The following is a 15,967-nucleotide window of genomic DNA, read 5'->3' as shown; positions in this document are numbered from 1 at the left end:
GATGCTCACTACAGTCATCAGTGCTGCAAATTAATGGTTTAATGCTTTTTTAGGTAATTTATTGTGCTGATTTGGTTTTATGTGCTTTTACTATCAGTAATATATATATGTAACTATAGATTGTATTTGTTTATCCACCTGAATGTATGTCTTTTATGGTTTTACAATCTAAATAAAGACTGATGATGATGATGATGAATATGGCTACAAAATTATTAGGCGATGGAGGTGAACGCATTTTAGCCTTATACGAAGCACGTTCCCATTGAGTTCTGTAGCAATTAAAATAAGGCTAAATTGGGGAGCAATTCTGGAGTACTACTTTCAGACAAGGAATGACCAGAAGCATGGTAGCACAATTTATTTTGCATAAGATGAAAACACAGGGCAGCTCCTCCGCTAAGGCGGAGGAACGTCACCCCACAAGAAAAATTTTATGATACTAACACAGGGTTATTATCATTTTATTTTTCCCAAGCAGATCTCCGGTTGGCTGGCCGTCTTGGCCAGGGCAGTCATGCGCACTTTGCATAACCCCACCAGGCTTTATTGCACAGCCTGGTGAGGAATATGCACAGGCTCCCTGTTCCCATCTGAGTGTCGAACCACAGTGATCAGACCAATCACGACGCTGCTATGAGCAGTGTCGTTATTTGGCTAGAAGAGTCTGGAAGCCTGGGTGCTTCCTGTTCCTGTGTCGTGGCAAGAAGGACCAAGGAGAGGCGGACGTCGATAAGATAAGCGTAATATTTTTTTTGATGTTTCTGTTTTTTTTCGTTTAATCCTTCCCTACCCGTCCCACCACTGCTGCCCCTCAGCAGCCATTACTGTGAAAACAAGTAATGTGTCTCCATGTCCTCGATGCAGGAATGACACTGAAAGTTTCTGGCACATCCGGTGGGCGTGTAAAAAAATTAGGTGTGACTGGAACCAGGTGGTAAGTCACAGTACAGCATTTCAGGGTTGGAACTTGCAAGGCACGCCTTGGTTAAGCTTGTTGGGTGAGAATTTGGCAGACATAAAAAGAACTGCAGTTCCCAGGTAAAGTGTTTTGCATTATGGCTGGTATTGGCATCTTGAAGGCCCTATCCACAAGGATGATCGAACACCTCTCAGAGGTCCGGATTGGCTGATCAATAGACGGAAATATTCTGCTGCTGATAAAGGGGGTGTACTGGTTATACATATATGATATTGATTTCGGAACCATATGCCACCTCGAGAATTCCTCTTTATGAGTGACTAAAAACGGAACTACAAGATTTATAACTAAAACGATTCAGGTGTTAATTAATGGGAAGGGTTGTGGATCATAACAATACAGTGTGTCTCCACTGCTCAAAGGTGGTATCAGTGAATAAAATAAGTCACGAAGGGAACAGTTGCTCCGTTATCTATGGAAGCGTGTTTACGAAGGAATAGCCGTTTATTACAAAAAACAATAAAGATATTTTAAAAAATATTATTTCTACTGAGGCTGTCTTTTCCATATCTTTAGCGGCAGCATAATCTGATGGCATAATTCCCCATAGGGAAAGGATTTCAAGGACTCCTATTTAAGGAAATAACATTCAGGTCGCAATGGTTCTTTAGGTATAATAAAGGCACCGTAAGCCTGATAGGCAACATTTTTCATTGCAGAATCATGTTAATGCCAATTATTTCTAGTGGCACCTAGCACCTCTTGAGATCACCATCTGCTACAGTACACAATGCCTGGTGGGCACAATGTATTTTTGGTAGACGCATAGTTTTGGATGAGCAATCGTTCGAACGTGGAATAAAACGCAAGCCGTGGAACAGCCAGCCTCTGTCCTGGACTAGTTTTCAGGAAATACAAATGCAATTTTCTCTCTAGCAACACGTATACATCCGACTCAATGGATTCTGGGGTTCTCTGGCAAATAACGGTATGTATCAGCCTTCATAGACTCTTCTGTTAGTAATGTCTGCATTTTGAGATACAAAGATTTTTAATCTTGCCTTTTTTTAATGTAAATGTTTCTGTTTTAAAAAAAATATACAATAAATCAAGATCTTTTGCATTTAGCTTTGTTTGTTTGACAATTCACTTGTTAGGCCTCTGCATGACATATCTATGTATTGCTTAGACCGTCTAGGGGGATACCTACATACAGTAATGTCTTCGACGCCTGTCCTTTTTGCCTGCTATTCCTGAGAAAAGTGTCTTATGTTTTTTAACAATGCATAGAAGAGTCCTATACCTCACTTAGATATGTCAATGACATCTATGCATCTGGTGAAGATCTAACTATGTCCCATATGCGTCTAAAATGCTTATTTTTTACAGATACTACTAGTGCTATGATATGAAAAGCATGCAACAATAGTTACAGTCTCCATCTGAAAGATGAGATCTGTGGTAACGTGCATGAATACTGCGAAACAAATTCAATTAACGAATAGGCATTGGAACTCCAAAAACAAACGGATCTAATGGGAGAGGATGAAGATGTTGTGCAAGAGGAAGATTGATTAGGTAGGGAGGGCATTCAGGGTGACTGACAGTGATCATGGTAGACAAGCATGGATGACAAAGAAGATGTGCAATGTTGTTGTTGTATGTGAAATATTACTTATTGGTCACATAGGTCACCTATATAGGCTAAACATGTGGGCAAATACTTGCAGAGCATGCATTTCTACTAAGTAAACGTGAAATTTCTGTTACGCCAGCGCAATCTTGCCTTCTGGCATTTCGTGTTAGAAAAAGGGCAGGAAATGACACCGTTACGCCACATTCAGTAAATTTTGTTTGGAGAAAAATCCTATTACTGGAACAACATAAATAAACAGAATGTGAGTGGCAGCTGTTCATGTCATGAGATTTACCAAAATGTTTTAGTGCAAAATGCGTTCCTGTGTTCGCTCGTGTCCAAAATCTACACAGGAAAACATTTTGCACAAAACATTGTGCAAAATGCTAGTTTTGCGGGTCGCATAATTGCATGTAATTCCCAAACTTTCAAGGGAATACGCAAAAGGAAATTAAATAAATTTTGCAAACCCCTAATTTATACATATTTTCAAAGTTCCTCTCCCTTTCCGTCCATATGTCTAATGTTTTAGCCAATCTACCCATTTCTAGTTAAAACTGGTTTACGTATACGTCAAATGCATATCATCCAAAGATGGGGCACATCATGGAACAAAGACTGAAATGTGTGCATGCCACAGAGCATACAAAAAATAAAAAATGATCCCGAGTTTACTCTTAAAATAGGAGAGAGAAGTTGGCCTAACGGCTAGGGGGGTCAACCTCGGATCTGGGGGAGCTGGGTTCGAGTCTCGGCAATGACGCTGAACATCCTGTGATTCTGGGAAAATCACTTAATCTCCCTGTGCCTAACAAAAATGAATGTGGCTCCTCATGTAACGAAACTGGTGCTATGTAAAGCGCTCTGACACGCGATTCAGGACAAGTTCGCGCTATAAAAAAAAAAATTGGACAATGGATATGTTACAGCAAAAAGGTGCTCTTTCTACCGCATGTGTAAATTGCATCACACCTTTAGGAATGTGCTACTGTGGCAAAACTGAAAGATCACTTTTGCAACAACACACTACAAACCAATTTGCATCCCTGAAGTCCACCCATCTCGCAATATTAGTAATTCAAAATATTCCCAGGATGGGGAAAGAAGTATTATGAAAAAATATTTGAGCAATTGTTAAAGGGGTATTCATTAGTATTTTCCTAAGGAACAAAGCTTTCCAAAGGCAGTATCACATTTCCCTCCCACGGGCCTAGGCACCCAGACACACCTTGACAACAAACAGCTGTGATCAGATGGTCATTAATAATGAAACAGTCTATATTTGTGCCTCGTGGGAGGAGGGGCTTTCCTGGCTGCCAGTGTAGGCCTGACTCGTAACCACGCGGAAGCACATCGCACTGGGCAGTGCAGCTGCCCATCTTTAAAAGTGTATTTTATGATCATAAGAAGATGGCAACTCACCATACACAGTGTAAATAGGGAAAGTTGAATGAAGAACAGATTTCACAGAACAATTGATCGCTGATCCAACAGAGCAGGGCTAGCGTCCACCAAAACCCTGCCAGCAGGCCTAGCTTGTACACGCGGATGTTTTCACACCTGAAACATTAAAACAGTGTTAGGAATATTCAGTTTTTATTGTCTGTAGAAGAATTATCAACATACCGTTACATGTCATTCCATAACATAAAAAAACAATGCACAATCAGGTATACATAAATCCAAAATGGACTCTGTTATTTGTGGGGGAGATGGAAGCCTGAGTTTGTCTTGTCATGACAAGATCTTGTATGGCCTGAGGTTTGCTGGGATGTAACAGCTGGTGGTATCGACCTCATGGTCAAACCTATCACACCCGTTGCATCACAAAAACATTTACAGCAAACTTAGGTGACATATTTGGTATGAATAACCTGGCTGTGGTGGTCACAGCAGTTCCAGGGGTGCCCAGGGTCGGACTGGGACAATAAATAGGCCCAGGCACCAAAATAAAAGTGGCACCCACTAGCAAATCAGATACCTAAAAGTGTGGCCCACATTTGCAAATCAAGCCAGTTGTCTACTTGTAAAGACGAGCTGCATACGTGTTTTTTGCAGGGTGTGGAAGAGTGCATGGATATGAGGTTGATACAGGCAATGTTTGTTATCGCAAAATCAACGTGAAAGCTGTCTTCCTGGGCTATGCAACAGGCCGAAAAAAGCCGAAATACAGCCACACTCTGATCTGTCAGACCAGCCTATCGGGCACTCCCTGATTGCCCTGAAGGACAGTCCGACCCTGAAGAGTGCCACATATACAGCTAAATACGACCTGCATAAATATGGTACCTCAGCACTCAGCAAACAACCTTGGAAGCTAAACATCAAGTGGTTTCAGATGTCCTGGGCAGTCGAGCCATGCGATAGGCTGGATCAGGTATCCTGCCCTATAGGCAAGGAAAGGGGATCCTCTTGTCCAGGGTGTCAAATAAATCAAAGGGATTGTGTGAGAGCAACAAAGCAGAAACGCTGGTGTTAATGCCTCACAGAAGGTTGTCAACGACAGCTACAGCAGATGTGTTAATTCTGCCTGTCAATGGTTGATGGCAAGCTGCCTTTTTGGAAGTTTATGTTGTTACTTGTTTCCTTTGGTGGCTTTGTAAATCATGCACAATGTTTTTGGTATCAGCTGGGTAGCACTGGTCACTCTGACCACAACTGTCGCCCAGCTTCAGGTGCCTTGCTCCTGGTATGTCACTTATTTCTGCCCTACAAATGCGCTCCCTATCTAAAATGTATAAATGCACCCTTCCTCCCCCCACTGCCCTCTCTCTCTGTCATCTCCTGTGCTCTCTGAACCCCCACCCCCTTCTTCCCACGGTGCTAGCTGCCATCCCTCGTCCATGCTGCTCTCAATCCCCAACTGTCATGCTGCCCACCCCAGCCAAGCTAAACCTATCTCCCGAACCCTTTCTATGCTCTCTCTTTCACAAATCTTACCCTCTCTCTGCAAAGCTTCGAATTGGACTCTTCCCCTGCTGAGCTCTGTCTCTCTCCGTATCCTCCATTCACCACTACCCGCTCTCCTGCTCCCACCGGGTGGGCACTTTGACCACCCCATGCCTGAGTTTTGGAGAGATTACTGTGGAATTTCAAAGTTATTTTGAAATTGCAATCGTGAAAGTCTCCCATCCTGCAAATCGAACAGTCTGATTGCATAATTTCCGCCCTCATGGATGAAGAGTAAACTCGGTAAGCAGGTTCTCTCAATGCAAAGAATACAGGGGCAGTAGGTCATTGAGCGGCAGCCGCCATTTGACTTTGCCCCAGCTTGATCACTTAGACACACTGCCAGCAACAAATGAACACTTGCGTTGAAAGACGCAAATGTAAGTGTCTCACAGACTGCTCTGCGCTCGAGAGCCTCCTCGACCATCAACGGCACCACACAGAAGCGAGGGCCACCCTGAAGAGAGGCCCATTGCCAGGGCTTGCCCTACACCGGATTGCCTAGCGACATCTGTAACTCAAATTTGGTAATTGGAAACTGGTAATTTGGGTAATTATGCAGTGATTTCTTCTGCTTACTAACTTCTTTTGGTTTTGTTCAGTTTTTTGCTTCCTTTTGTATTGTTTTGGTTCAGTTCATTTATTTCCTTTGGTTTCGGTCAACTTAGTGTTTGGCTCGCTGGTAGTCACTGCCCCCTCCCGCCTTTTTCCCACTCCTCGCCCTCCCACTCCCTGCTACCACCTCCCACCTCCCAGGACTACTAATGGAGGCTGCTGCGCAGCAGGCACGCCACTGGCACGCCAAAGGCAAGCCCATCTGCACTCATCCACGTCTGGAACGCACCCAGCGCCACAACCCCTGGCTCTCCCACCCCAAGAAGATACACCACCTATTACATCATAGCGCTGGACCCTAGACTCACCTGTCGCACATCCCCACGCACCACCAGAGGACTGTTCTCCTGCCAACACTGACGCTCCACCTTCAGCACCATAGCAACCAACATCAGCAGAGACACTGCAAATACTGCAGCATCCGTAACCTTGACCGGAACCACCACTACATCTCCTGGGCATCTCACTCAATGCACGTTTACTCAGCAAACATGCCACGGAAATCTGGGACACCATCTCGTCCTACACCCTGGACGTCATCTTCCTCACAGAAACCTGATTAAATCCCGCCTGTGCACCAGACATCGCCATCACCACTCCCGAAGGCTACAAGATAACACACCGGAACTCAACCAACAAACATGGAAAGGGTATTGCCATGAACTACAGGAACACCATCTGCTGCACGACATCCCCTGACAACCTGATACTGGTAATGGAACACATCTTCCAAATCCACACAGATGGAAAAAGCACCACCAGAGGCACCCTCGCCTACAGACCACCAGGACCATACCCCAGGTTCTGCAACACATCCCAGAACTTATCGCCCGCTCGCAATCAAATCCAAGCACTACATCTTCCTAGGGGACCACAACTTCCACCTTGACGACTCTAAGAATTCCACCAGCCTACTGAAGAGCATGATCAACTTCTAGCAGCTCATCACCAACCCCACCCACATAGCTGGACACACGCTGGACCCCATCTTCACCTCAAGCGACAGAGTCAGGTAAAACCACACTACACAACTCACCTGGACTGACCATCACAGTGTACACTCCACCATCTCAGGACCCACCTACTCTTGCACTGCACCCTTCAGATCCATGCGAACAGACTGGAAAAAAGTGTCAGAAGACAAGTGGAGCAACGCTCTCCGCTCCCACCTCCCAGACTCTACACACGAACCAGAACAAGTAGCAAATAACTTCTCCCGGTGGATCACAGAATGCACCAACGCAGTCGCCCCCACCAAGACAGCCAAGCTCAAAGAACCAAGCAAAATAGCAAGCTAGTTCACCAAGGCACTGCATTCCACCAAATGCAACTGCTGACAACTTGAAAGGAAGTGGCACCTCAGTAAAACAAATTGAAGACTGAACTGCCTTCAGGACCGCTCTCAACCAGTACTGCAGACTGCTGAAAGAAACTAGGAAGAATGCCCTAGCAGACCGTATCATAAGGAGCAATAACCACAGCAAAGAACTCCTCACTATCATGAAGAAGTTCACCACCCATCGCCACAGAGAGCAACATCAATACCTCCCTGGAACTGTACGACAGCCTCGCTGACTTCTTCCATGTCAAGATCTTGGCCAGCTACAAGAACTTCAGACACAACCCTCCACCGTTGACAGCATCAACCAGCTCACACCCACGAACACAAACCCCAAAAATCCTCTAACTCACTGGGACCTCCTCACCACGCAAAATAACTTTTCCATTATGTACTCCGTGCACTCTGGACCTATGCCCCCAGTATGTCTTCAAACTCGGAAGCAGGACAATCTGCGTTGAGCTCAGGAAGGTTCTGAACAACTCCATTACCACAGCCTCCTTTCCTGAGGACTGGAAACAAGCTGAAGTGAGGCTCCTCCTGAAGAAACCATCTGCCGACCCAGCCGATCTAAAGAACAACAGTACCATCTCTCTGCTCCCCTAACCAGCAAAAGTAATTGAGTGAACAAGGCCTCAAGTGAACAATAAACGAGCAACTCACCCAACACTTAGAAGAGCACAAACTCCTGGACTCGGCCCAATCCAGATTTAGAACTATCCAATGCAGCACTGACGCAGCCCTGATCGTAGTCATCAACATCAGAGCTCTTCTGGGCCGTGGTGGAAGAGCAGCCCTCATCCTCCTGGACCTGTCTGCCGCATTTGATACCATCTCCCACCACATCCTGAGCAACAGACTCACCACATCGGCCTCCAAGGAAACACCCTCAAATGGATCGCCTTGTACCTCACATCAGAACCCAATGGATAAGACTTCCACTGTTCACCTCAGAGCCCAAGGAGACAATATGCGGAATCCTCCAAGGATCATCCCTCAGCCCAACTAGCCCCAAAACCTACATGACACCCCATTCACCCCCCATAGCCAACACCGTCAGTTCACTTGGACTCAACATCATCTCCTAAGCCAATGGCACACAGCTCATCCTCTAACTGTCGGAACACCCCCTTGACCACAAAAGTTAACTTTCACAGATGCATGATGAACGCCGTGGACTGTACGAAGGACACATATCTTAAATTCAACATGGACAAGATGGAAGTTCTCATCTTTGAGAACAACATCTCGTCATGGAACGACACATGGTGGCCCGTGGAGCTCGGCACCCCCCTTCCTCCCGCCCATTGGACCATACCTGCAGCGAAGTTTGTGACTACCAAAAAGTAGTAAACGTAATCAAAAGTGTAAACGTATTCAAAACTGTAAGTTACCTATGTGAAGCAGGTCCATTGAGTTTGAGTGGATCGTATTTGCATTTTTGATGGTCATTCTGGAAATCTTCGAGGGTTCTGACATTCCGTTAGTCAGTGCTCTGAGAGACGAGTGCAACTGTCCCATGGTCAGGCCATCAACCATGCAAACGGAGGAGTCACAAGAACAAAGCAAAAACATTTGCCATTTAGCAAGAGTGGTTGTAACGGAGAGCACACATGACTGCCAATTACAGGAAATCAGTAGACTTAGGCCATCAGAATGAGTGGCCCAGTGCTATAGGTTGGATTCCGCATAATACAGGGAGTACCATTACTTCAAGGGGTGCAAAATTACCAAAGATTTAAAAGCGAAACCCTGAAGTTCCACTGAGGAATAGAGAGTTACTGTGAAATCAGTAATTCAGGGTCTGAATAGACTAGATATTCCCCACTCTCCCCACGGTGTATTCTGAAGATTTTGGCTGGTTTTAGCAACCCAAGTCCCCGAGGGAATAACTGCAGTTTAACCGCAAATTTTGGGATCCTCCTGAATCAGGTAGTCCAAGTTACCAACCCAATGGGAGGGTCTAGGAAGCTCTCAATTGATGTCTTAGGGGTGTATACCTTATTTTGAAAGCAAACCCCCTAAGTAGGTTTTGTGGGACCCCGGATCATAAATGAAGAATCTCTGCCTTAGCGTGTGTATATCTTATTTTGAAAGCGAACCCCCCTAAGTAGGCTTAGTGGGACCCCAGCCCATAAATGAAGAACCACTGCCTTATGGGGTGTATATCTTCTTTTTAAAGCAATGCTGTTCTTTGTGTAGCAGGCTCGCTACAAAGCTCACTTACAATCCAACCCAAGCGGGAGTTTATTTGGTGAATTAATCTATCATTGCCAACTGGCTAAACAGCTAACAATGTGAACAAGAACAGAATGCCCTGGGTCAAATCACATTATTTGTCAAGCAGGGCACTGAAATGAAAAGAACTTTGGTGTGGCAGGCACGTTACATGCAGAGTTCGACACAGACTGCTCTATTTCACACAGTCAAAGCAGAGGTTCCGTACACCAGTCTTAAAATGCTAATTTATGTATTCTTAATTACTTGCACAGTAACTTGAACAATGGGAAAATACTGGCATTGGTGAATTCGTTCATGCACTAAGCTTCAAGAAAAATAATTAAAATTGAAGATTAGAAGAATTAGAAAATGGGGCATTTGAGGTTTTAAATCACATCTGTGTGGAGGTATGCCTCCAATCCATTCAGACAGTAACATAATTAAAACTGAGTAGAGGAAATTAACAAATTACATTTGTGGGTCCTGGAAAGTCATGGGTGAATGGGGAAGAGTCTTAAATCTTAGGATAATCACATTTTCAGTTATATCTCTCCTACTATTTAACCAATTATTTCTCAAATGTATATTCTTTTCTGGAAAGCTGCGCGAGAAATAGAGAAACAAAGTATTACCCTTGTGGCCCTAATAAGCCAGAGGAGGTTGGGACGGCTGATGTTCCTGTTTCCAAGCATTATCAACCATCCATACACGTCACGCATAACAAAGACCAGTGGGCTCTACTGCGCATAATGCAGTATTCCTCAATCCTCAGTAAACAGAAGCAGATTTAAAGATGTTTATCTGACACTTGCATAAATCCCAGGTTTGATGCACGATTTGAGAATGTTTAAAAGAGAGAGAAAGAGAAGGACAGAGTGTGTGTGCAAGGGAGAGAATCTAGACCTAAGGTCTTGAAATGTGGCACGGCTATACTCCTCTTATTGCCTGCTCCAGGGGCGGTCCCTGCAGGGTTCGATGGAGATGAGAATTTGGGTTGTGAGCAACGTAATCTTGAAATATGGAGGTTATGATCCCACTAGAAGTAAAGAGGGGTCCACTTGGAGCTCTTCACATATTATCGGATTCGGAGCACGTGCGGGCTGGTTATCCCAGGATTGCATGAGGAGCCCTCGGCCTTTACCACCCTTGATAAGCTATAGGATGCTAAAACCACCACACTTTGACATTCTTCCCAAGGGGGAGCTCCTGTGGTGTCCCACAGGGCAAAGCTGGGTTGGGAAAAGGAGTTGGGACAGGGGATTTCGAAGATAAATGGAATTATGGTTGTTCCGGCACTGGATTGTTCACCTCCAGTAAGTCGGCTTTGGATTGTTCACTATCAGTTCCTACATCGTGCTTACTATCCTCCAATGCGTCTATGTCGGTTTGGGCTGAGGGAGGAGGATATCTGTGCCAGATGTGGTAAGCCAGTCCTGTAATACATTGCAACTATCCTGGAAGGTAGTCATGGCTGCGCTCTCAACCATGGTGGAGGGCATGGAACTGCCAGACCCCAAGGTTGCCTTTCTAATCCATAAAAAGGACGGTGTGTCATCATAAAAGACATTTAAGGAGATAGCCTTGGTGAAGGGCCTCCATATTAGAGCAGAAAGGACCTGGTCAGCTGCAATAAACAGGTGGAATTATACACAGATTACTCAGTCATTGCTCTGGGCCTAGATACATTTGGTAGTCTTTGAAGACATATTTACTAGGAAATTATGCGGATAGCAGGACTAGCAATCCGGATGGAGTGGGGCCAGGTGCCCTAATGAATGATGCGTATGCTCCATTTGTGACTGTCTCTGGTATAGCACCACATGGTTGAATGCATCCCCAGGTTAATATTATGTGCATCAGAAGATATATGAATGCTTACTGTGTCTTTGGCTGACATTCTACTGTGCACCCTGGGTCCAAGGTACGCATAACTCTCCACAGATTGTCGGCTGTGAGATCTGAGGAGTTTGTCCCTATTACGTTAAAGGGTACGCTGAACTATAAGTGCTGCTATCCAATATGAGTGCAATTTTTGTACTGCATCGCTGAGTTTTTGTTGTTGTATTGCATTGCTATTTTCAGCTATTTTAAGTAAAATGTTAAATAAATAAAGCCAATAGGCTTTTCTGGTTTTGGCCTAGCTAAACATTTTTAAAACCTTGCTGCAGTGAAAAAAAGAAAAGATGCGATTGCTTTTTGCATATAATACTTATACCAGATAACTATTTTAATGGATGATGACCTTTTGGGCTTTTAGGGCCTTATATACGAACACATTTTCACGTAGGCACAGAATGGGCAAAGCCCTTTGATACATCTGGGCCTTAAAGTGTAAAATAGTTCTTCTTGCATTCCAGTGCAAGCCCTCCTTACCAGGCAGAATGATACAAAAAGCCGCCAATAGCATGAGGTGAGAGAGTTAAAACGTGTGGTGGGCAGAAAAAACATTCTCCATGTATATTTTAAAGAATTGGTAACAACAACTCCACGGTCAAGCTAGCATTGAAATGGCTGGTCTATGTCTTGCATAGGCTAGTAATAGTACCTTGGTTTCACCTTAGTGAAGCATTTTTAAAAACATTTGTAAAAATGTTGCTTAAAGTTTTGATGAGACCAGGCTTTATCGCTGCTTTTCAGGTGTATCTTAACCACTTCGATGCTGATGACGAGCTGAGCTAGTCATGTAACGCGGTATTTTTAAAAACGCCGCACACAGTGGGAAAAGCCGCCGCAGCGATGCGGTCAAGTGACAGAGTTGGGCATGCTTTTTCTGCTGCCAGTACTTGCATAACACCTTGGTAGAGGAAAGGAGTAGAGCACACTCTATCATTAAATAAATACCATAGGACATTCCTCCGCAGGTAATGGACTTGGAATACAGCGCAGAGGGTGTTTTCAGCTATCACGTTCCCAAATCTGAAATTTGTTGGGTTTTTTTGGTTGTAGGTGACCCCGAAAATGGGGCTGAATTATAATGTTATTTTTCGAGCAAACAAATCTTAAAATGGTATTGTACACGGTCATTGTCTATATAAATGCTGCAATTTATATCTGATAATGCTTTGGTATCATAACAATTGCAATAAATTATGATGATGAAACCAAGTGAGTGGAAAATCAATCTTGTTATGCAAAAAGAAAAAATTATATTAGGAGCTTGCAAATTTTTAAGGCGATTAAGTTACTTTGTTGATAACTCCTCCAGGATAACTATATCTTGTAGCACGTATGTAATCAGGGTAATAACACAAGCGGTGACTCTGGGATCCCAGAGGAGAAGCTCTGGTCACTTATCCTGCTCCATCCCACCTAATGGAATTCAAATTCAGCTCGGGTCCCTGTCTCTGCCAAGTGCCACTCCCCATCACAAGGATGTTGGTTTCATATAACACAATTTCACAACACACATAACTCACTATTTTTGTAACCGGGCAAACCATCCCAATCTTGAAAGTCTGTTGAGGCTGTAATTTTTATTAGAGAACGTACAGACTCACTTTTGATTTAAGGCACTTTAAGCATTCTAAACTACTCAAAGGCAAGAATACAATAACCAACAGCCAATATAGCCTTCTGGCCATTAAAGGTCTGCTACAGCCTTAAAAGCCCAAACTGAAAGCAAGGGCCTTTAACAAGGGAGCGGGCCTTTAATGGCCAGTAGAGCCAGCTATGGAGGGCTCTGAGGCTATTGGAACATTCCACCCTTAGAGGGCAGAAAGTTCTAATTTGTAAAACAAAGGCCTCACGGATTCCAAGGGGATTGAAATCCCCTCAGACTCCTCAAGGCCTTTTGTTCACAGCAACAGCTGTCAACAAACATTGGAATGGTGGAGCCCTGGGCTTCTACCGGCCATTTGAAGCCTGATCACTACATTGTTTTCAATGGAGCTCCCAACATTCCAATGTTCTAATACCGGATACGCTTCTGATGCAATGAGTGAAAGTCAGGTCAGCGAGTTATTCTCAAGCCTACACCTGAGCTACCAAAACAACAGCTCCATTAAAAAAAAAAAAAGAAACAGCACCCTGGTGCCCAAAACAGCCCAAACCACACCCTTGCAAATTACAATGGTCACAAATCAAAATTAGATCAAATTTAAAACCTGGGTCCTATTTCTAAAGACATTTTTATAACATTGGTCTGAAACTTACCTTTTCAACTCTGTGATGAGTAAGACTGTGCAGGGCACACCCAGTGTCATGAGAGTTATGTGGTTTAATGCTGGTTTAATGAAGGCGAGAACTGTTGTGATTCCAGAGAGAACGGCCACCGCAACTTTAAACCGAGACCTGAAAGCACCATCAAAAATGTAATGAGAACGATGAAAAGTAGAGTTATGTTACAAAGAATTGAAGCACCATCAAAAATGTAATGAGAACGATGAAAAGTAGAGTTATGTTACAGAGAATTTACCTACACATCAAAATCAATTTACCTGTTATACATAAGATGCTCTTATATACCTATAAAAGCCCTTTTTACATTGAGGGGGTTAGCTGCTTACAAGGGGGGAGTGCATTGATCCCCTGGACCCCTATATCTCCAGTTCAATGAAGCTCCCTACTCCAGGCCAGACCCAGGCAGCACAGCATTTGGTTGCACACTGAAGCTTTCACCATGAGGTGATGGTGCAGGCAGACATGCCCTCGCCTAAGGTTATATGTCACAATATTGAGGTCAAGAAAATGTGCACAACACTTTTCGACTACCTATTTCCCTTGGAAAAATAAAGTCATAGTTAAATCTGAAAATTCATATTTATGATGCATCTGGGTTTGCAGAATTCTAAAACTGTGTATAAATCAGCACGTAGAAATATTACACAAATGAGTATTCCTTGAAATCTAAGACTTGCATACATTTCCAGAATTACTCTTGGAATTTTTCGAAAATTCCACAAAAGTACCCGAACTGGAGCACATTTTGGACCTCTTCCCCTATACCTTTGCAAATGGGGTCGGTAGTGTCTACTAAATAACTGAACATTGAACTCTATGTCTAATGGCCTAGCAACATCAAAGACAACATTAATTGGTGCAATTCACTGAAGCTTCTCCATTCAGCAATTATTCTTTAATTCACAATTATTATGGGTTAAGGAATACGTCTTGTGGAAAAGCAGATCTTGATTACCCAAAAACCTTACTCTTTTGTAAGCCTACGGCGATCTCATTGTATTCAATCAGCATACTGTCACACAGGACAATGGTTTGAGACTTTAGTAATAGAACAATGTAAAAAAGCCTAAAAAAAACACCCTGCTTCATAAAAAACAATGATAGCGCTTGCAAATGATAACTACAACTTAACCCTTTAAAGACTCCAAAGGCCAATAAATGCTCGTGTGATGCTGGCCTGTGGTGGTAACAGTGGGTGCCACATCTTTTAGGCGAGAAACTTTATCCACCTGGTGGAATTTGCTTTAAATAGAATACTAGACCTTCTAATGTCAATACAGCTTGAACTCCTTGTTACCTTTCATGCAGATTTGTGCAATGCACGTCTGCCATCTCCCTACGTATTTGTTTCTTGATGTCTTTTGTCCATTTCCCCTTCCAACATACCCCAAAGAGGGGGTGCGAAGACCAAGCTGCTAAAATCTGGAAGTCCTACTCCCTTTAAGCCACCATCCCAAATATCTTTCATAAGTGGCTTAACTCCCAGCTTTTCCATTTGGGTTAGTCAGTCGCAAATCCAAGAAATCGCTCCAAGGTTGTGCATATTTGAGTCTAGTCATTCATTCTCAACAGTGTTTATTCAGTCAGTCAAAATTATTCGATGTCTTGTGAATTTAATTTTTGGTATGTGGAACAGTGCAGGGCTGGACACAAGGTCTAAACAAATGCAGATTAATGGGCGAGAGTTGTTATCATGCATACGGCAATACAAACCATCTGCGCCCGTCTGCACCTGGACCGCGCCCAGCACCACAACCCCTGGCCCCCGCAAATGCCACTACGCCCGTCACCACTACGATGCCATCACCCTCCACGCACTCAACACCGGATGATCGCACACCTGCTTCTGGGCCGCCTCGAAGCGCACCCAAGGTCCCTTCTCCTGCCGGAACTGCAGCTTCACCAGCATCAGACCCGCCAATCAACCTGCCAAGAAAGGACGCAACCACCTCAGATGCACCCTACTTAACACCCGCTCCGCCCGCAAGCACGCCATCGAACTCTGGGACCTACTCCACTCCACCTCCCCAGACGTCGCCTTCCTGACGGAGACCTGGATGAACCCCTCCTCGGCACCAGACATCGTCATAGCCATCCCGGACGGCTA

General features: G+C 44.1%; 1 protein-coding gene across 1 annotated transcript in view; it reads right to left on the bottom strand.

The window, feature by feature from the left end:
- ACER2 (alkaline ceramidase 2) overlaps positions 1–15,967 on the bottom strand; it is a 102,455-nt gene that overhangs the window by 15,781 nt on the left and 70,707 nt on the right. Inside the window, exons 4-5 of the mRNA XM_086951995.1 lie at positions 13,834–13,971; positions 3,981–4,118 (exon numbers count right to left, since the gene is read on the bottom strand). Of these exons, the coding sequence (XP_086808121.1) occupies positions 3,981–4,118; positions 13,834–13,971 (276 nt within the window). The remainder of the gene's footprint in view (positions 1–3,980; positions 4,119–13,833; positions 13,972–15,967) is intronic.

The sequence above is a fragment of the Lissotriton vulgaris genome, unplaced genomic scaffold (assembly GCF_964263255.1).
Source record: "Lissotriton vulgaris unplaced genomic scaffold, aLisVul1.2 SCAFFOLD_247, whole genome shotgun sequence".
NCBI lineage: Eukaryota > Metazoa > Chordata > Amphibia > Caudata > Salamandridae > Lissotriton > Lissotriton vulgaris.
The sequence above is the reverse complement of the archived record's forward strand: the minus strand, read 5'-3'. Positions and strand labels throughout refer to the sequence as shown.